We start from the raw sequence: 21958 nt of genomic DNA on the forward strand, positions 1-21958 counted from the left end.
TTAAAATAGGGCATCATTGAGCTTTTGCTTTGCATTGGATCCTTGTGTCAAGGTAAAGGAAGACAGACTAATCAAACCAGTGTTTTGGTTTAAATATATGTCTCATGTCTGAACATTCCCATCTAATTTGGAAACTTAATCCTAGTATAAGTCATATATTTAATTACAAGTTCAGACACACAGATCATATCCAAGCATCTGCAATATAATAAGCATGTGCATTATACTTGATGAGTACTACAATACAATCATAAATTATTATTCTCTACTCAACAAATCATATCAACCACATCACAGCTTGGCTTTTGGCCTCTCCTAGCCAAGTCAAACCAAAACTTGGTGCTCAAGCTGTGTCAACAAATGATGGCATCACTATATGTGTTATTCATATATGCAGTGAAACCAGAAATAATTATACCATATAATATATAGCTGCTTAGCTTCACAATGAAACAAGGGTCAAACATTGAAGAGATACAAGGTAACTTATAGTTCAAAAAATAAAATTGGATTCAACCGAGTCAATTATAAGGCATACTCATAAAGAAAATGTTACTTTTACGCACACTTTTTTAGGACATACACATTAGTGACGGTTTTTAACCTCCGTTAAATGTTGTTACAGAGGTTAAAAACTTTCACTAATATGTATGTTTCTTATATATCCACCGTAAAATATATTTACACATATAACTATATACAAGTCATAACTCATACGTTAAGAGATTAGATCGATGTTCAACTAACCAAATTTGGAATAATTTGATATATAAATTAACAATTTGGCTTGGGCCAAGCTTAGGTTTAGCTAGTGCATAACAAAAAAAAACCAGGAGAATTGGGTTGGATTTTTTTTTAAAAAAATTAGAGCGATTTTTAATGGCCACATTTTACATTAGTGGCAGTTTTGCCAAATTGCTGTAATTACCTATGCCATTAGTATAAAATTATCACATTCTGCGCTCACCATTGCGCCACCTTAGAAAATCGCACTAATCAATTTTCATCAATTCAAAAGACGCACGTCGTGTTCACCTGCTATAGCAACAATCAAACTGTGGTGAGACATATCTCTTCTCATTCCAGGACCTCGGACAATACATTAATACAAAAGGCAATACCTTATGATTATATGAACTCGGCTCACATCATCTCGGTTGCATCTCGAAGCTTTCAAGCATCTTAATGCATGCCTTAGATACTCAGGGGATCTAATGTATTTTGACTCATTATCACCAACATCTCACACACATGTGAAGAAAAAATGTAAATGAATGCAATATCTTATAATTTCATATAAAATCTTTTATATCTTTACGTATGTCACTAAAATTAAATGTTGAAACTTGAATGAGAATCACTAGTAAATTTCATCTATGGAATCATGGAGATGCTCTAATTCATTGAGTCAATATAGCGGCGGAATCAACGAAAAAGCATGAGAAATGAATGCTTAAAGCACACGTTAATTACATCTTGCTGGATACCACATGAACTCCACCTTTCATCTCCATATATAGAAGCAAAATCTATAAAGTGCCAAAGCCAATTACAACCCCAAGAAGTAAAAATTGCTCAAGCCTAGCATTCCATATATATAACTTGTTGTGTTACACAAACAATCGATTAAAATAGTAAAAATAAATATAAAAAGTAAAAAATTGAACAGCTCATTTATCAACATTGACTCATATTGTAAGTACAATACACATCTTCTCAGAAGATTATGTGTTTGATTTTCGCTGCTGATGTGAGAGCTCTATTGATAAATGACATATAAATATCTTTATAAGCAACTTGTGATCCTAAAAACATGTTATGTTCTACAGTGACCGGAGTCGAAACGCCTGAACTTTTCCCTCCTCAATGCCAAAAAAAAATTATATGCTGATTTCCCCCCCCATCACCTATTTTTATTACTTGCTTTTCATATTTCCCCCCAAAAGAATAAACTTCTTTTTTTGCAATCACCTTCCTCTGTAACAATTGTATAGTAAAAATGAATCAAACAACCACCAACTCAAAATCACCAATCTGTCCTAATCTAAATTCTACTCTTCAGTGACAGCACTTGCAACACAAGATCATGAACACAATCAGAAACACAATGGAAGACAGAGTAATCGCCACACCAAGAACGACCTTGTTCGGCCCATGATGTTTCTCTTTCTTGTGGCTGCTGCTGCCGCCATCATCGCCACCGTCACTGTAGTCCAAATCACTGCTATCATCTTCAGAATCCTTCGCCGGCGGAGGAGACACCGGCATTCCGTACTTATCACAAGGAGCAACATCAAGCTTCAATTTCGAAGACAGAACAGAGTGGTTATAGCACAAGTTGCTGTTCCCACCCACCTTAAACGTTTCCAATCCCTTGATGAAAGTTGAATTGAATGGTACAACACCTCGAAGATTGTTGTTAGCTAGATTCAAGTGTTTCAGGTTCTTCATTTCTGAAATGAACTTCGGAACAGTTCCGTTGAGCTGGTTTGAGCTCAGATCCATGTGAACCAAATCGGGCATAGCAGAAATTGAATCAGGGATCGGCCCAGAGAATGAATTTGAAGCCAGTGAGAGAGTTTTCAATGAAATCAAGTCTCCGATTGAAGTGGGTATCTCTCCTTTGAGACCATTGGAAGAGAGATTCAAGCTTTCAAGGCTATCGAGTAATGTAATGGAAGAGGGTATGTTTCCTTGGAGCTTGTTACCGGAAAAATCGATCTGGGTAAGGCTGGAATGGATGAACTTTGGAAGATTACCAGAGAGATTGGCGTGGGAGATTGTTAAGGTTTTGAGCTTAGTCATGTGGCCAAGTATAACGTAAGGACCAGAGGCTTTGAGGGGCACGTTTGAGACGGTGAGATCAGTGAGATTTTCAAGGCGAGAGAGCCAGATTCCGGTGAGTTTGCGGAGGCTGCTAATACAAGTGAAGGATCGGAGGGAGGAGGTGAGTTCAGGAGGGAAGTGGATTGGAGAAATGGGGCAGTTGAGGAATTGAATGGATTGGAGAGTGGAGAGGGATTTGAGGGCGTTGTAGGAGAGAGAGGTGGAGGTTGAGCAGTTGGAGAGGCGGAGGGAGATGAGGTGGCGGAAGGGTTTGGAGGAATCGCATAGTGTGGCGTTTTGGGAGCAGGGGTCCTTGGAAGTGGGGATGTGGAGTGATTTCAGAGCATTGAGCTGATCTGGGTCAAGAGTGGAAGGTGAAGATGAAGGAGATGATGGTGAAGGTTTTGGTGATGGTGATAGTGATGGTGCTGGTTTTGGTGAGGGTGATGGTGGAAGAGGTGGAGAAGCTGAGATGATAATGGAGGGGAAGAGAAAGAGGAGAATGAGAAGGACTAATGGTGGTGGTAGTTTCATGGCTTGAAGGAAGAGTGAATGGAAACAGAGAAAAGCAGAAAGGTTGGGATCAGAAAAAGTGTTAGAGACAAGGATGCAAGCAAAACAAAGGTTGGAATTTGGAAGAGTAATGTGAGATGTTGAGTGAGCACAAAGATTGGTGGGGAAAGTGTAAAGTAGAGGACATGGATTGGAGGGGAGACTTGAGATCAGAGAGAGTGAGAGGAACCTAAACACAGTCTGTTGACAGTTGGAGACTACTTTGTTTATTCCTTTTGAATTGATTTGGAGATAATGTTGGCAATTTACTTGATAGTGCCTGTTTGTCATTTTGTTTCAAATCATGATCCCTACCTAATGGTCTTTCCCTTATTCATGTTGTTAGAATGCTAAGTGGCTAACAAGTAACAGCAACATTTAAATTATAAATAGTATTATACGTGTACAACCAAATAGTGCATACATTTTGAATAAATCATTTTACTTTTTATTCCTTTTTTCTAATCGTATCACATTCATTATATATCATATTTATTATTTATATGTGAATTTGACTCTTCTAAACTGAGCGGATTCAAATGATCTACAATTTTATATATTATCTCTTTCCAACGTTCTAAACTCAAATGTACCAAAAACATTATTGTTAAATTGAATGAAACCCAATTAAAAAACCATTATTGTTAAATTATAGTATCTGAGATTTGAAATATCATTTTGAAACTAACATAGACTTTTTGAAAGCTAAGTTTTGGGAGCCAAGAACATAAGTCATAGAATTAAAACACATTAATCTTATATTCACACCTATTTCACCTACACACATAGAAAAAAAATATGATGTATGAAAATAGGAGATGTGGAAATGGAATAAAAATAAGAATAATGATTCATAGACATCTAAATAGTAGAAACACCCCAAACACCACTTTTTCCTGCGGATTTGACTAAATAATATACTGAACTAACCACCTAAATACACATGACTAACCATAAAACACATAACCGTGTAAAGTTAAAATTCCTAAATTAGGGATTTGGCCAAATAATACACTGAACTAACCACCTAAATACACATGACTAACCATAAAGCACAGAACCGTGTAAAGTTGAAATTCCTAAATTAGGGATTTGGCCAAATAATACACTGAACTAACCACCTAAATACACATGACTAACCATAAAGCACAGAACCGTGTAAAATTGAATTTATGAATTTCAACTGAGTTTACACGGTTATGTGTTTTATGGTTAGTCATGTGTATTTAGGTGGTTAGTTCAGTGTATTATTTGGCTAAATCCGCAGGAAAAAAGGGTGTTGGGGGTGTTTCTACTATTTAGATGTCTATGAATTATTCTAAAAATAAATACGCGTGAATATATAAAAGTTGAATAAAATATCTATTTTTTACTTGATATAGAATACATGGAAGGAAAATTTCACACGTTCAAAGGCCAATGTTGTCATGATGATCAAAATAGCAACTAAAAAGAATTAACAACCACCTGCATTCATTTTCTGAATGGACAGAAAATCACTACTTTTCAAATTGATATACTTAGGCCAATGCTTTATCCTATAATCAGAAAATTTGTCCAAATCTTACAAATATTTCCAATCTTAGTTCAAAATGGCTTCACCTTCACAGCTCAGCAAAGGACTAATCCTTATGACTTGCACAAACTGAGGATCAAATCATCACCCCATGTATCTTTTTAAATATTTTCAGAAACTCTTTGGTAAATAATCTTTGTAGTGACTTAACAATCTATAGCAACACATGCCTCAGCAATGGTTTCACTGTCAACTTTGTTCACAAATGGATCTATCTTGACCCAAATCATTGAGAAGACAGAGGCCAGCAACACTGACCAGAGAATAACAATGGTGGGAGTTCTGTTTTGGCGACCCATGAGACCCTTGAGGAATGGATAGAGATGAAAAATCACCCAGAAGGCAAAGAACACCTTCCCAAAGAGTGGTCCCCATGACTCATATCCTCCATTCAGTGCATCAGAGAATCCAGCAACAACACCAACCATGTTAACAACGATGAGGGTTGTTGGAGGAATCAAGAGAGTTGTCCACTTCACAATGTAAAGATCACCAAACTCGCCGTCCTCAGCGGCCTTGGCCGTGACGGTGAAGTTAGTATCAACACCAGCCAACATCTTGAGCAATCCTTGGAAGACTGCAAACAAATGTGCTGAGACACCTCCAATCACCCAGAACTGCTCGTTACGCCACAAATCCTCGATGCTAACACCGCTCCAGCGAAGCTCAAGCACACTAGTCATTATAATGGAGAGGAAAAGTCCAAGGAAGAGAACACTTGCAAGGTTGGAAAGCTGTATTAAATTGTAAACAATAACATCATCAAAGGCATCACTATAAACTGTTATACTGATCTGTTTCTATAACTAGTTTAATTTGGTTGTGTGATTACAAATAATTTATATTTCGTTGAACAATTGGAGGATAATCATAATCCAAGTGCATGTTTGGAAGCTATCCTATAATGGATTTTGAAGCCAGAATCAATTATGCGGAGAAGCTTCTATGAGTGGAACAATAATAAAGGTGAGGAAATTACCACTGGTATAATAAATTTTCCTGTGAGAAGGCAAATGGCTGGCAATGTACAATAAGCAATCAGAGGAAGAGATGTGAAAGGATAGACTATGGTGTTTATATAAGCCATTCTCTGCAGACATTTGAGATGGCCTCCAGCAACTCCATACCAGAGGGGACAATGTCTGCTTAGGAAAATTTCAATTGATCCAAGCGCCCATCGAAGGACTTGGTGCAACCGATCGGACAAGTTGATAGGTGCTGATCCTTTGAATGCAGGCCTCAAAGGCATGCAGTAAATTGATCTCCATCCTCGAGAGTGCATCTTGAACCCAGTTAAGATATCCTCAGTGACTGAACCATAAATCCAGCCCATCTGAAAAAAAAAAGATGTTTTAATTAGTCAATAATGCTATAGACTAAGCAAAAGAAAAAGTTAAACATAATAAGTCTTGCTTGAAATTCTGCCTATGCTGTGTCATAGCCAGTCCTATGCCCGGATAAATGAGGAAGGTTGTGTTAGACCTGCAGCAGCCGATGTAAAACAACTGTATCCTTAACATGTATCAAGTGATCGATATAGCCGACCTTACTTTTTGTGATAAGACATTTCTTACATGTTAAGTGTAATAACTAGTAAGTCTTGCTTGAGTCAAATTTCAAGTGGAATAAGCACGCAAACAGAAATATCACTGTAAAAGAGAAGGAAAGCAAGAATCTGATGATGGACTTTGTAAAAGAACATTAACATTCAAGCCAAACCTCTTTTCCCCATTCAGTCTTCTCTTCATATCCACAGCTAATTACATGAACAGCCTCCTTGATCAGCATTGCAGGATCTGCTGATTCAGGAACCCCTCCCTTCTCCATTAGTGTAGATTCAATTAGAACAGTTGACAAGCCAAAAGTTTTTTCCAAGCTCATCTGTGAAATCAGCATTGACCTCTCATGTTCATCATAATCTGCAAGAAGAAAATAAACCAGAAAAATATTATACAAAAAAGACTTTGTTATATGCTTCTCTTTCACAGATTGAAAAATAAATAAATTATACTTACTGTCAATCTCACTGAGATTATAAGTGGCAGCGTTAAGTTCATCCCTCTTTGCATCTCTGTAAGCCAGCGAGACATCTTCAGTGGACTTCTTTGAGCGGCCACCACAACAGCACGATGAAGATCCCGGTAAGTTGTGCATAGAAGGTGGGCTATAGCCATAAAGTGCATGTCTATTGAAAACACATCCAGTCCCCACATATACTGGTCCTTGAATGCCATCAAGTCCTTTCATGTTAACCTGAATGAATATCATAAATAGACCGTTAAATTGGCATGACGATTGGAAACTGCACAGTTGTATCCAGAAGTTACTGCATTGCATGCAGGAAAATGTTTGATCAATATACTTAAATCATTATATTACTATTGTTAACAATGAGACAACATGGACACAAAAAGATGAAGGAATTGGACTCTTGATCACAAAACAAGAAAATAATTTGTTTTTTGTTTTTGACTAGGTAGAGTATCTTTGCAAATATTTGCTTGACGAGATACATTTTTTACCACATAAGAAAATGAAACTTTATATTGACAATATGGTAAATCTCTGCTTTGTCATAAACTTACATCAAAGAAAACTGTATTGCGATTGGCATATCGATCACTACGATCAATACCGTCAAATCTTTGAGGGAATTGTACATAACACACGTCTCTACCAACTTCTGGATCCATGAGAAAACACATTGCTTCCCGAACGGCCTTGCTGTTGTTAACGTAATGATCACAATCAAGATTGAGAATGAAGGGAGCGTTTGTGAGAACTGCAGACACCCTTACCTGCATAGATCCATCTAAAACATCAAGCACTATAAATCTTAATGATCTTAAAGGAAATATTGTTATGGTAACTACACATACCAGTGCATTTTCAGCACCAGCTTTCTTGTGGTGCTGGTATCCTGGTCTTTTCTCTCTGGAAACGTAAACCAACCTGGGAAGTTCATTTCCTTCTATGTCACGTGCACCGGTGTGTCCAAGGAAAGCCTGGAGATGGAAAATAATATTTTCTTGAAAATTAACACTTTTTTAAGAGTGAGGAGCCTATGACAAGTACTAGGAAATATAACTAGCATCTGGGTCAATAATTAATAGAAATCATCAATCTTATGAACATTACAAATTTCCATTTGAAAAGAGATCACACAGAACAACTCAAAGCACTTTGTGTAAAAAATTTAAGCCTACCTATATCATCATTGAGAATAGATTACATACAGAAATGATGGGAATACCTGAATCATGCCAGGGTGATCGCGTGAATTATTTCCCGGCCAAGGTGTTCCATCTGGCATAGTCCATCCATCTTCTGGTGCTTTCTGAGCCTTAGATACCAAAGCATTAACTCTTACCTTATACTCTTCATAGTCTCTCTGTATCAGAATTTATAAGTAATCATGAAGAGGTAGCTCTAAGATTATCAATTTGGGAAAACAAGGTGGTAAATATAGAAGATCAGATATATTTATATGTCAAAGGTGTTTTAACTTTTATGCTTACCTTCATCGCTCTGCGTTCCTTCACAAAAGAAGGTTGCACTTTGTCCTTGAGGTAGTCAATCTTTTGTGAGAAGTAATACTCAGGTGCTCTTGGTTCAATTGAAAACTTTTTGCAGAATGGCACCCACTTCTTTGCAAATTCAGCTGTCTCCACAAGAGACTCAAATGTGAGCATTGCAGCACCATCGTCTGACACATAACAAGATACTTTTTCAACCGGGTAGTCAACGGCAAGGATAGAAAGCACTGTATTCGCTGTGATCAGTGGTGGTTCTTTCATAGGATCCACTGTACTGACAAAGAAATCAACTGAAGCAAGTCCAGAGGGTTCACCCTCTCTTTCAAACCTGGCAAGGCATTATAGAAGTGAGTATCAGCATCTAAAGCACTCTCTCATTGTGCTCTCACATTTAATTTAAACATTACTATATAGATTTATTTTGATTCAAAGTAAAAAGTATTTGACACTTAGACTTCTTAGGTAACTGTCATCATAATTGCTGCAATGATGTGTGTAACATATAATTGTTTCATAGTGTAAGTATTTTTTTTAAATTGATAGAAGATCAAAATTAAGCTCTTATTTACTATCTATTATTTCAATTTTCATAGATTACCTTTCACCATTCCCAACAGAGAAAGAAGCAGAAACATACCAATTCTACAATATGATTTTTGATTTTAAATCACCCTTAGAGCACAAAGTACAAGACATCCAAATGTTGTAGCAACTTTGTGCACTTACCTTGCAGAAAGGTTCTCAATAAAAGTTTGTCTGTCAACAGGAAACCATTTAGGGAACTGATCTAACACCCATGAAAATGCAAACCAGATCTCACAGATGATAGATGTCAACCAAAGACCAAAAGCGCTATCAACAGGATTTGTAACTCGATAATGAATGAAAAGAGCCAAGATTATTAGTCGCATGATGATCACAGTTCTGTAGGGTGCCACTTTGCTTTTCGATAATGGAATAAGTACTGAAAGTGGTAGAGAAGCAGCTTCTGTGGGCCTGCAAAACATATCACCAAGTGAATTGTAGAATAAATCTATGACTGAATTTGAACAGATTTTAGCCTATGACTATCGGACAAGATCGGAAAATGCAAGAATTCTCAAAAATAATGTTTTTATTTTCTGTCTAATTTCATGCATCAAACCAAATAGGTATATCCCTACCTCACCTCAATTTACCACTTTACATGTGCACAAGGGGCATATGATCTATTCTACAGCTTCTCTTAATGTTAGTTAAGGTGAGAAATGTTTGTTAACATTTAATTAAATGCTATTTTGATACAAATTTTGTTATCCATTTCAGGAAATTCATTTCATTTCTGATTCAACTCACTGTATTCCTTCCATCTGCTGCTCTGGTGGAGCTGAGGACTCATTTTCAGCCTTAGGTGCAGCCTTTTTCTTCTTGTTCTTTTTCTCCTTTCCCTTCCAGCTTTGTAGTCGACTTTTCCATGTTGAATTCCCAGTTTTATCATTTACATCTACAAGAAAAACCGTGTTGTGATTATCAAAGACTGCTTCTAAAGAAATTTTCAAGAAGAAGTGGTCTTAAGTCTCTTATTTACCACTATCATCAACTGTGGACACTGAACTGACATGTCTAGCGTGGAGTCCAACATCCTACAAAATTCGAGGTGTGTTTGTAAGTTCAGATAAGAACATATTAACAATATTCCAAAATACTACAAATAATAACTTAAGATTTCTTCAGAACTGTTTTTCCCAAAATTTAGGGATTTCTGATTTGGGAGAGGGAGAGTCCAAAATTATGAAGTGAATACAACACCTACCTTTACCCCAAACCTCAATTATTAGAAATAAGTTGGTTGTTTTATATTATCTTTATTTAGCTCATTTTTTTACCAATGTAAACTTTTGAACTTAGCTGAATTTCCAATGTTTAGTACTTCCATATCTAATAATTCCTAGTGATTCATTACCTGAGGCTGATTAGGGTCATTGGACTGGGAAGCCATTGTGGATTGATCTTCTAGAACTTTTATGCCATCGTCGTCTCCATCATCCTTTGCTCTCTCTGTTACACATACAAAAGGAAACATTTCCCCTTAGGATCCTTCACAATATAAGTCATTTGTGGAAAAAGTAAAGCAGTCCCTATTTGAAATGATTTTACTGAAGTGAATGAATAGAGAATTCAGGTAAAAGGGGGGAAACAAAGAACAATTCTTTGAGAGAATGAATATATAGATTAAAGTGTGCTATAGATTTTTCTTTGCCTCTTCTTCTCACTATTGAAACTAATAGTTTATTACTTTGTTGGTGATTCTTTAAATTAATGTAAGAGTTTAATTACCCTCCACGCATCATCAGCTAGCATCAAATAACCATGTCATGGAGTACAAAATGAGTAACAAATCTACATGGTATAAAGGCACATATCGTATTTTTTTTCATTGGAAATATAATGTTCACATTAAACTATTAAAGGATTACCTCCATAGGGAGTACTACATCTCAAGCAGACCCTATGGCCCTCACTGATTTCATGCTCAAAACAAGCCTTGCAAATTGGGAAATTACACTCATGACAAGCCACAAACACCTCCTCATTATCATCATGCTTCAATTGTTCCCCACAAATGTTGCAGAGGGGAACACCAGATTGCATCATTTTTTTTATCAGTCTTACCATTTGCTTCTAATATGTGCCATTTATATGAAATAGCATAAACCCATTGATGGTGGTGGTGGGGAGTTCTTTTTTTGAAGTTAGGGTGTTAGTGTCATAGTTCCAGTGACACAGACAGATGAGAAGCAAATAGCAACGTCAATTTTTTGGGGTGAAATGAAATGAATCACTTTTGTTCAATTTATTGCGGGAAGTGTAACGAAGGCTTATGAGTTATGACAATAGTCTATCTCTATGTGACTATGCACCCAAAAAAAGGAAAATAGTCTTATTCATATGTGACTTTGATTTTAACAATAAACCCATTTACACTTTCTATATACAATAAATTACTATGTTACTAATATGCCTTGTATTGATTTTTTTTTTGAACATGCCTTGTATTGAAATTATTAGCTAACTTATCTATTATAGTATATTAAAATTTAACTGCAAGTTTAATCATTGCCAACTCATCCCTATTTTTGCTATGTATACATGCTTTTGCCATATCAAATAGAATATGAGGTGTCACCTCAATATTCTAATTTTCCTTCTCTTGCAATTCATCCAAAAATGTTTTTATTTATAATTCATTTTTTGTTATTAAAATCAACTTGTCATTAGATTCATAGAAATAAACATCTGTAGTTAAAATAAATTACTTACATAACATTAATCGTTCTCTTCTCTACGACGTCAAGGTTGTTCGCCGCCATGGCTCCCGGCGTTGTCTTCTTCCCATGTTATTGGGGCTGCATCGCATCTTCCTCTGCGTAGCGATCTAGTTCAAACCCAACTCTTCCTTCACTCTTCTTATCTCGTTTCCACTCGCTTTCCCCCTCTTAACTAATCTCCCCTCCTCTCTTTTCCCCATCCCCAATTTGTTATTAGGGTTAGGGATGTGGGAAGTTCTCTCTCCCCCCTTCTCTCCCTCTCTGCCCCGAAAAGTAGCATCTTCGACACTAGGAGTTCAATGGCATCGTCGCCTAGGTCATGGCACTTGCACATTGATTCAATCAGACTCGCCATAAGCTTGCAAGCTTCCTACAACGTCCACTTCTAGACAGCGTCAATAGTGAGATAAACAATCTTCAAGACGTTGGAGCCGACAACGTTGATGAGAGGGGAGAGGATTGATTCGGACTCGACCAAAGAGTACTCAACAATGTATTTACATTTTCACTATTTTATCAATCATTCAATCCTCCTAACCATCTTTTTAAAGAATATTTCAAGAATCTCATATGCAACGGTGTTTAATCAATGGTCCACCAACGCAGACCCCTGATCAACTTATATGCAAAAACAAACACAGATAAGTGCACACAAGGACTCCAAACAAAACAAGATTTACTTTAACCCAGGCCTCAAATATCTATAAATAGTTTTCGCGAAAAATCTAGTCTCAAACAAGAGTGACATAAAACACAGGTTCACAAAGTTACAAAGATGGCAAGAGAGCAAGTAAACATGGCATGAATAACACCATGTGAATGAGTCAATGAGCAAGTATATATCATCATTAACAGTTCCTATAGGTCAATGACCCCAAACGCAGAAATCTAAGCTGGTATATCTAGACTAAAACCCCTGTGTTTTAGGCTGTTTCCTTTCCGGGAGCATGATCTTCCGAGTATGTTAAATATAAATACAAACAGTACAGGTTATGATTGCTCTCCAAGAATATTCAATCAGAGAGAACCACATCATCCAGCTTTAAACTATGTTACAGAATAGACCTTCACGGTTTTAGATGTGTCACACACAACAAGATTGTCTGTATCAGCTGTGGTGGTACAGAGACAATTGACCTGCCAAATAAAATGTATAAACGATCACATAATATACAAATTTGGCAGAAGCAGAACAAGTAACTCGCAACACGCATCCAGAATTTCCAATGAAATTGTATTATAAACCTTACTTTTTGGGGTACGCCGATGTTCAAATGTAGGATATCATTGTTTCCATCACTTATCCCAGCATCACGATAACTGGACCAATTCCATACCTTCACCAACCTATCGTTGCCCCCAGATACTAAGAATTTCCCTCTCTCCCCAAACAATGAAAATTCCCTGTGTCACCCATATCAGTTAGTGGACAAGTGAATTTAGTCTAACTCTTTTACAGATACTAATTTGAAGATGAAGAATCAACTTACAGGCTAGAAACAGCTGCATTATGGCCACCTAAAGTGTAATCCAATTGCAACCTCCTTCTTCCATTTTGATCTGCATCTGTATTGCTTGTTGAACTACCCTGTTTTGGTCTTGATTGTGATCCTTTTCGCGAATTCGAAAAACCTTTCGACTTCATACAAGCAATTTCTGCTTCAATATTAATCACATTAACAACTGCACCCGCTGCAACCGCACATATCTTGTCTAATTTATCTATCATGTCAGTTTCTGGAACAGCTATTGCATGAATGAAAGAAGGATTGTAACACTGTCCAGCATTGCTGCTACTGACATTACCTGCGGTGAAGAAAGAACAGCATTACAAATTGAGTAGTTTTCTTTCACCTTTTATTAATTTTTTTCCTTATTTATCTTTACTATATATTACTATTATTAATTTAAGTGTATATGTGTATTCATGAGTGAAGAAAAGAAAAAGGAACCATACAGAGTATAGAATTCAACTATGAAAACAAAATTAGCAAAAGGATCATTAATTCACTTTACACTGCATTAACTACCAGATGCTAGTTCAGCTATTATCTACGTACATGCATGATGTCTCACACACATATATATCCAAAACCTGCAGACTTCAGTGAGAAATTTTCTGTTTCTTTCAAAAACCTACCTGCACGTGACTTGCATCCCACAGTCACTAGTCACCAACTAGCATTTTCATGAATTATTTCATCAGTAAATATTTTTAACTGGCCTAACCTTTCTTTTTTATCTACTGCAGAATCATGGGCAAGGGTAAGAAAGGTTGCAAAGGCCTTTGACCAAATTTAAAACAGTCATTATACTTAAAATGTTTTCTTCTGCTACTTGCCCTCAACAAAATAAGTAGAGATGTGAGGGCTTGCGTTATTGCAAATATCAAATGATAAATGAAAGGCTATATAATTTGGATAATTAATACATCTCATGCGGAACTTAAATTAATAAAGAGATATATTTATGAAAAATATACCAAAATTTGCTATTTTGTTGTGGCGCCCATTGGAGAAGTCCCACCATACAAGTGCTGAATCAAGACCTCCACTAATTACTGGAAAAAAACAAAAATTGGAGTGAACTTTTTATAAATATGGATGCAAATTTCTAGAAGTTAAATAATTGTAAATAGAAACTTGTACCCATACAATTTCTTTTTTTTGGTGCTGGTACATACTATTTCTTTTGATTAACATATCCAACTCCAAAAAAAAAACATATGCAACTCATAATTATTTGGTTTACATGTATTTTTGTGATAGCTTTCCTAAATATTATTTTCTATAATTTTTAATCATGAGTGACTTACATCTCTTTTGTATGCATGTCCATTATAACATTCTTACGTGCACAAACTAGGTTGTGTGAGGTGACACAGTAGAACAAAATCCCAGCAAGACTATATTCAACACCTACCTCCCATGTGAAATGACTGTTATCACAATGAGGGAGAGAGAGAGAGAGAGAGATTCATGTGGGAAAAATATGAAAGACTATATTTAACTACTACCTTCCCAGGATCTCCAAGGAAGGAATTCCACTGAGGAACATATCTACACACAAGGTCAAGATGAAATAAACAAAAATATTATTGAATTGGAGTAAATTGTAGAAGAAATAATAGGAAAAAAAGTGGGGCAAAAAGAGGAAAGATGAAATATTTGTGGGTTAACATAAAACTCCCGAGTTACATAATTAGCAGTCATGTAGTGAAGCATGGAAAAAAAGCAATAAGGATACACTTGTATGACCAGCTCGTAGTGTTTTGTGCAAGCATTGCTGGCGAATGTCAATTATCTGTCAAAGAAATTTCAATCAATTATGCAGAAAATCAAAATGTAGGATACTTAAATGTTAACTTGGCTTTTTCTGAAATTAAAAGAAATAAGAAAAGAAATACATGATAAATCACATTACACAGGAAAAGCCAAAATGACTTTTTAGTCATAAATTATTAAACAAACTATGGTTCCATGTTGAGTGACATAAATTGAAGCTTTTAGGATACATTACAAGCTTATGGTTTCTTTTGAGATGATAGATCAACATAACTAGGCCCTTAGGAAACTTTTTACAGTACAATGCGTGCTTAATTATGGTTTCTTTTGAGAATAAATAAATATTAATTGGCAGTTAGAAAGCTTAGTTAATGTCACTGAAGGAAATAACAAGATGTATCCAAGAAATTTATGGTGTCCAAAGGAGAGTCATATTATAGAACTTAGGAAGACTGAGTAATGAAGAATGAGACTAGAGGGAAGACTTATTATTGATGAATATTGGTCAAAGAGTAGACAATTCACACACTTTTCTACCCTGAGTGTAGAAATTCAACTTCTTTAGAAGAACAGGCCAGTAAGGATTTAACTCATAAGTCAACCACTTAGTCACAAAGACTCTGATACCATATGAAGACCAATTATCTTAAAAGCTTAAGAGGAAGCTTATGAACGACTTCATTACCTCCAACACATTATAAGTGGAAAGATATATTCATAAATGAGATATTACATGGGGAAAAGATAGAAACAACCAGACAGATAACTATGAGGTATACCTTCACTTCACCACTATCATCTGCAGCAGCAAGAAATGAGGACCTTGAATTACATGTAACCTGCAAAGCCAGACTTATAATTGTACTTTAACAGCATTTTTAAACAAATGAAGTGAACCTCCATACACAGATTGAGATTACAACAGAATGGAGTACAAGCAATTATAGGGTCCGGGGGTATAGAGTAGAAACCTTGTTTAACAATTTCAATATCTTGTGTGGGTCAATAAAGCCACAAAAGACAAGATACTACCATACTTAAGGTCTGTTTGAAACCAGCAAAGGCTAAACAGGTTCCGAATCAAAATCTCATACAAAACAGCATATTCGACTTCATATGAAAGGTTAATGAAAAAATAAGATTTAAATACAAGTAGCCATTAAATTATACAAGTAGCTAATGAAAAACTTATGCAAAGTAGAGAGATGAAATAGGAAAGGTTAGGGCACTGAAAACGAAACATTCCCTTCATTGTCCATTAACTTGAGTAATGCTATCATTATCAACAGTAAAAAAAAATCAGATAGACATGACAGAACTTTTCATTTTTATAACTTTAGAAACGGTAGGAACATTCAACAAGATCTCTAGTAAATGTAAAACAAATGATTTGAATACAAGTTCTACTACTTACCTTGTTTATCTCCTCTTTGTTATAATTATAACTCTCCAATGGCTCCCATTTGGCGGTGGCCTTCAGAACAGAACATAATATAGATTATAGAGAATCAGTATAATAATTAACAATATTTTTAAAAGATGTGAATAATTAAGGTGGAACAAGAATAAATTGATTTTAGCAAGATGTTAACATACATCCAGATATCCTTGTGATGAAAATAAATAATGCAGTAAATGCAACATCGCATATATAAATCGATACATGTAATGCATGCATACGTGTTTGCGTAGGAGTAATAAAAGGAGAGGTGTATTGTAAAAGGAAATAGAAATGACTGAAATCAAATAATTTTGGAGGCATAATTTACTTACCAAGCGCACATCGAAACAATTGATTTCCTTTCCCGATGAGACATAGATATTATCTTCCTTCCCTGATTCAAGGAAAATTGTTTGTAAAAGATATCTTGATGCCAATTGGATGTCTCCAATGCATAAAAGCAGTTAATGGACTATATGGAATTCCATAAGATACTTATTTGTTATCCATATAAATGAAGAAATTTATTAAGATGAAGAAAAACAAAACACAAAAAAAGGGAGAGAATTGATGGGGCAAATCTTCCATTCCCTAAACATATCTGTAAGCAAAACACATGCAAAACAGTCATGCGTGTTTCACAAACATGGAATCACAGTGCCTTTCTATGCAAGGAGCTTTCTATGTACCTTTTATTGCGGTACCCCTTGCACCAGTAACCATCGGATTCTGTATAGAGATTACTTCAAGAATCATCCAATAATTAACCATACTGACGACTCGGCAGGGGTATCATGACAGAGTTACCATAGAATTGCCCAAACAGGAATATTTCAAAATACAAATTTATCTTGCAAGTACTGTTCTTATATTTGAGTATTGTTACAAATAGTTCAAGTTTAAAATATTGTAAAAGTATATTACATTTAACATGGCGTATATCAAACATTGTTGTTAATTGCGGATGGCGGAAAGCCAAAATCCTGCCATACATGACAAATAATGGCGGAATACGGCGGCCATATGGTGGGATATCAACAATGGCGGAAAGCCAAAAAACCGCCATGAGAAGCCATCATGGCGGATATTTGATATCACTGATATCAAATGAAGCACAAAACTTTCTGGATTGATGTGAAATTTTATAGGTATGATCTACATGTTAAGGACTTCAGTCTAAAGTGTACTTTGTAAGAAAACTAATTTAAAAATTTATTCAATCACAGAGTAATTTTGACTTAATACTGAGGCCAGTTTATCCTTCTCCATATATAGGACATAAATATTTTGTTATAGGCAGAGTTTTCAATTGCAGATTGCAGTCGTGGTTGTGGTTACATCACAGTCCTTGACATTAGCAGAAATTTGCAGATAAATGCAACTAATGCAGGCACAGATTCCAACATCATGTGGTCCCGGATACCTCCGAAACCATGACAATGCGGTACCGGGAAGTAGTTTAAAACCTAGGTTACAAACTTAAACTGAAGCAGGCTTCCGAAATTGCTGAGATACAGAGTTTGATTTGAAAACTATTAGTTACAAGGCTTCTGGTCATTGAATGATCATATCTCAGATTTTCTTTTACAGGCTCTAAAATGAAGATTCAACAGCTACTACTACTATTGAAACCAAAATCAAAAGCACAGATGAAATACATGAACAGACCTGGCTTGAAACACAGGGACACCACGGCTTCGGTGCTAACATCCATAACCAGCTGCGCCTCATCACTGCATCGCAAGTCAAACCAGCAAACAAAACCATCCTATGATGGTTAAACAGACACAATCAGAATCAAACGGTGAATTTCATCAAACAACAACAACAATAACAACACAGATGATCAAATTGAAAGGAAGCAATGTTGAAGGTTAAACCCTAACGAACGATAACGAATTGAAATAACAGAAAGCCATAGAATCAAATTGGAGAAGAGAAACTGACATCGCCGGAAGTGACGATGAGGTGCGGATTTTGAGGCGAGGCAATGCAGCAGTTTGTGCTGTCTTTGTGGCCTTTCAGTCGTCGAGGCTTGAGCTTCACCGCCGGAGGCTGAGGATTAAGCTTCGGCTGCTCAGCCTCCTTCTCCGCCATTTCTCGCCGCAGTGACAGACACCAGAGACACTGCCGAATGCAATCAAATGCAATTGAGAGCTTTTCAATGCATTTTATATGTTTGAAATTGGTTTAAATAAGTGTTTGGTCCCTCTAATATATTTCCTTTTCGAATTAGATCCTTATATTTTTGTTTTGTTTTCGATACCTCCAAATTTTTTGTTTTTTGTTTTTGGTTATTGTCGTTAGGTTTTTCATCCAAAGCAAGCAAGTGGAAGTCCATGTAAACATTAAAGGTGACATGTTTTAAACTTTTATTGGGTAATTTTCCTCCTAGAAGGACACGTCACCACCTCCACCTTCCCCATCTCCCACCCCATTTCCCCTACCCCTAGATTGAATTGCATGAAACTCAGAATCTCAGTCCACTGAAATCTCATCTTTAAATTTCATTACCGCTTAAATAGTGATTAAATTGTGAGTTGGTAATTTTTTTTTGAAATGGAGTTGGTAATTGAATATGATTCATTACAGATACGATCTTTCACTCACTTATATTACTTAATATGATTTGGCACATGTGCCGGTAATGTTGTTATCCATAATTCATCTCAAAATTTGATTCATGAACATATAATTATGCCATTTATACTTTTAAAATTTAATTTTAGGAGTATAATCAGCTTTATTATGTTTTGGAAACTCGTTTTTTTTTTTCTTTCAAAAATGCTGTTTTATGTTCTTTTCAAAGATTTTCGTTATACCTTCTCAATTAAAATCTCAAAATGCTTTTTTACTTATCGGAAACTAATTTTAGGAAAGTATTATAAATTTCTGAAATTTAAATTTTGTAACTTATACTTAAATTGACATGTCGTCTGTTTTCATTTATAAAGGTTTGGACCTGATAATGCATGAGATGTAATCAAATGAAGCTCACATATGTTTTTTTTTTTTATATAGGCAATAACTCACATATGTTCTTATAAAGCAAAATCATATATAGATTAAGTGAAAGGCAATGAGAAACTACCATTCTTAATAAGCTCAAAACATCATTAAAAAAGAGCAAGACAAATCTTACATAGATGAACTTATAATAGTTCAATTCAATCGTCTAAAATGTCTATATAAACACTTGACTTAGATTGTTGTTTTGCTATTTCCATCTCAAATTGTTGTATGCGTCTCAAATATGGTAACTCCCAAGAAAGAGCATCAGCATGACAGTGAGTGCGCCATTGTAAGGCAATAGGGGGCATAAGATGATCATTCTTTAAATGAACCTATGGTGAAGGCATAACATGTATTAGTAACTCGTATAAAATGTAACAAAATGATTGTTGTATACAATAGAATCAAGTTATACCTGCACAAAGTGACATTTGTTTACGTGTCCCACAAACCCATATCTGGAATAGTCATCCATTTTTCTTTAGTCACAAACTTTCCAGTAGTGATGTTGAGTGCATCAATTAGATGCTTGACCCGATCAATGGATCCAAAAAGTGATACATAATCTCCCTGAAATTGTTGAAGCTCATTGATCATATGAATTCGAACTTGAGCCCAATTTTCTTGACCCATACCCAACGATGCTGCAACAGCTCGGTATCCACAATTCCCATCTGAGATGACATCAACGATGTCATCAATATAACAACGCATCTCTGAAGGAAATTGATCAATGTATGGGATAACCTTGGTTGATTTATCCTTGGTGTGTTTAGGTGCTTTGGTCGGATCATTGGTTGAAGAAACAATGGAGATGCTATTACGAACTGAATTCATAGAAGCACTGAAATTTTCTAAAATTGAAGAGTCATGTTTGGTAGATCTTCGCGCAACACCCTTTATTTTACCCCTTGTTTTTACCTTAGAAGGAGACATTGGTATGATATCTGGGAGTGCAATCTCACAGATTTTGGCTTTTAGTGCTATCATCCTAATTACATCAAATCTGTGTGACAAAACATCAATCTCAAACTTTAGTGACAAACTCATAACAAAATTTAAATATGGTTGGTATTATGTCAGCATATTCTGGAAATTTTAGATTTCAGAAGTCATTTTTTTAGTCTGCAAACTTATTTACGAAATCAAATTAATCACTCACTTCTGGAATTTAATCTCAGGAATCTGATGAATTACTTATTTCCAAAACCTTGATTATGAAATGCAATTGCTACATACATTCCAGAAATAAAAATCCAGGGAACAACAATCCGAAAGGATTAACAAAAAATATTTACTCGTTCAAAAAAAAAATTACATACCGAAAATTAAACTAGCAAACAATTTTACTGAAAAAAAAAAAATCCTTGAAATCAGAGAGTGGAGACTTACCTCAGCAGCTATGAGCAATGACTGAGAGTGGAAGAACGATGAGCTGGTACCTCAGCTATAAGGATATAAGATATTTAAAGAGTGGGAGTGAAGGTAGTGAGAGTGGTAATTAATGTAACATTTAATATATTTGAACTCAAGCTATAAATATTCTTTGACAAAAAAAAGAACGCAAGCTATAATTAATATATATTCATTTTAAAAAATATTAATATATATTGTTATTAAATATATTTTATTAATATATTACTTTATAATATTTTTAATATTATTTTAATAAACACCATACCTTCCGCTTCACTGTTTTAGTTTCTTTTTATATATATTTTCAAAATGTTTACTGTTTTATAATATCAAGACATTTTTTTCTAATTAACTGTTTTACACATATATCCTTATTTAATAATTTTTTCTCACATATTGTATTTTGGTGCTAACAAATAACTTAGGAGTGCAGTTGGATGATATTAAGTATTTAAGTCTTAAGAAGGCTAGAGAGAACATGAGTTATTAATTTCATAGCAACCTGAATTTAATTGGATGAATTTCCAGCAAATTGACATTCAACAGGCACACTAATAGATTTAACCAACCTTACAACGACGTCTATCTTTCTCATATCTGTTTCTATAGCAAAGATAGTTAAAATGTTGAATAAAAGCCAGAGTAAAATGACGAGGCTCTTTTGTAATTCCCAAACTAGGATACAATGAGGAATTGTAAGATTGGATACTCTCAACACAAATTGTGTGTGAGGTAGATAATGTTATTTATAATAAGAAAGGCACATAATATGCTAAAGAATATTCTGAGGCATATTACAAAATATAACAAATAATAATAAAAGAATATCTCGTAGGATATCATGACTATTTATCTCTAACAGAAATGCTTCTTGAAAAATACTTATACATATAATTTTAAATACAGAATTAATTCTAGTGAAAAGTTTAATTATTGATTTTGGAATTGATTAGGAAAGAAAAGTAATCAATTCAAACATTATATCAATCTCAACTAATAACACGGCA

The 21958-nt window shown here is 35.2% G+C and overlaps 4 protein-coding genes across 5 annotated transcripts; all 4 read right to left on the reverse strand.

Moving 5' to 3' along the window:
- Positions 1 to 1649: 1649 nt before the first annotated feature.
- Positions 1650 to 3626, reverse strand: LOC130714101 (receptor-like protein 51). The gene has a single exon (XM_057563986.1). The coding sequence runs from the start codon at positions 3358 to 3360 to the stop codon at positions 2059 to 2061; it is 1302 nt and encodes a 433-aa protein (XP_057419969.1). The 5' UTR covers positions 3361 to 3626; the 3' UTR covers positions 1650 to 2058.
- A 1101-nt stretch (positions 3627 to 4727) lies between these two features.
- On the reverse strand, positions 4728 to 11134 carry LOC130715875 (cellulose synthase A catalytic subunit 8 [UDP-forming]-like). Of its 2 annotated transcripts, XM_057566025.1 has the most exons (13): positions 10947 to 11134; positions 10433 to 10527; positions 10058 to 10112; positions 9826 to 9973; positions 9217 to 9486; positions 8473 to 8818; positions 8208 to 8345; positions 7834 to 7959; positions 7540 to 7752; positions 6970 to 7207; positions 6674 to 6873; positions 5934 to 6287; positions 4728 to 5688 (listed from the first exon to the last, which is right to left on the reverse strand). In XM_057566025.1, exons 1-13 carry the CDS (start codon positions 11122 to 11124, stop codon positions 5101 to 5103), a joined length of 2949 nt encoding a protein of 982 aa, XP_057422008.1. In that variant the 5' UTR covers positions 11125 to 11134; the 3' UTR covers positions 4728 to 5100. The 2 variants fall into 2 exon arrangements, with proteins under 2 accessions (XP_057422008.1, XP_057422007.1); XM_057566024.1 differs by having other exon boundaries at positions 6674 to 7207.
- Positions 11135 to 12473: 1339 nt separating this feature from the next.
- On the reverse strand, positions 12474 to 18677 carry LOC130715876 (uncharacterized). Its single transcript, XM_057566026.1, has 11 exons — positions 18471 to 18677; positions 18192 to 18291; positions 16856 to 16917; positions 16497 to 16556; positions 15862 to 15921; positions 15045 to 15101; positions 14815 to 14857; positions 14281 to 14358; positions 13289 to 13604; positions 13049 to 13202; positions 12474 to 12935 (listed from the first exon to the last, which is right to left on the reverse strand). The coding sequence occupies exons 1-11, from the start codon at positions 18618 to 18620 to the stop codon at positions 12846 to 12848; spliced, it is 1170 nt and encodes a 389-aa protein (XP_057422009.1). The 5' UTR covers positions 18621 to 18677; the 3' UTR covers positions 12474 to 12845.
- Positions 18678 to 19566: 889 nt separating this feature from the next.
- Positions 19567 to 20871, reverse strand: LOC130715190 (uncharacterized). Its single transcript, XM_057565264.1, has 2 exons — positions 19951 to 20871; positions 19567 to 19867 (listed from the first exon to the last, which is right to left on the reverse strand). Exon 1 carries the CDS (start codon positions 20583 to 20585, stop codon positions 19971 to 19973), a length of 615 nt encoding a protein of 204 aa, XP_057421247.1. The 5' UTR covers positions 20586 to 20871; the 3' UTR covers positions 19567 to 19867; positions 19951 to 19970.
- Positions 20872 to 21958: the final 1087 nt, after the last annotated feature.

This window comes from Lotus japonicus, chromosome 4, assembly GCF_012489685.1.
Source record: "Lotus japonicus ecotype B-129 chromosome 4, LjGifu_v1.2".
In the NCBI taxonomy this organism is placed as follows: domain Eukaryota; kingdom Viridiplantae; phylum Streptophyta; class Magnoliopsida; order Fabales; family Fabaceae; genus Lotus; species Lotus japonicus.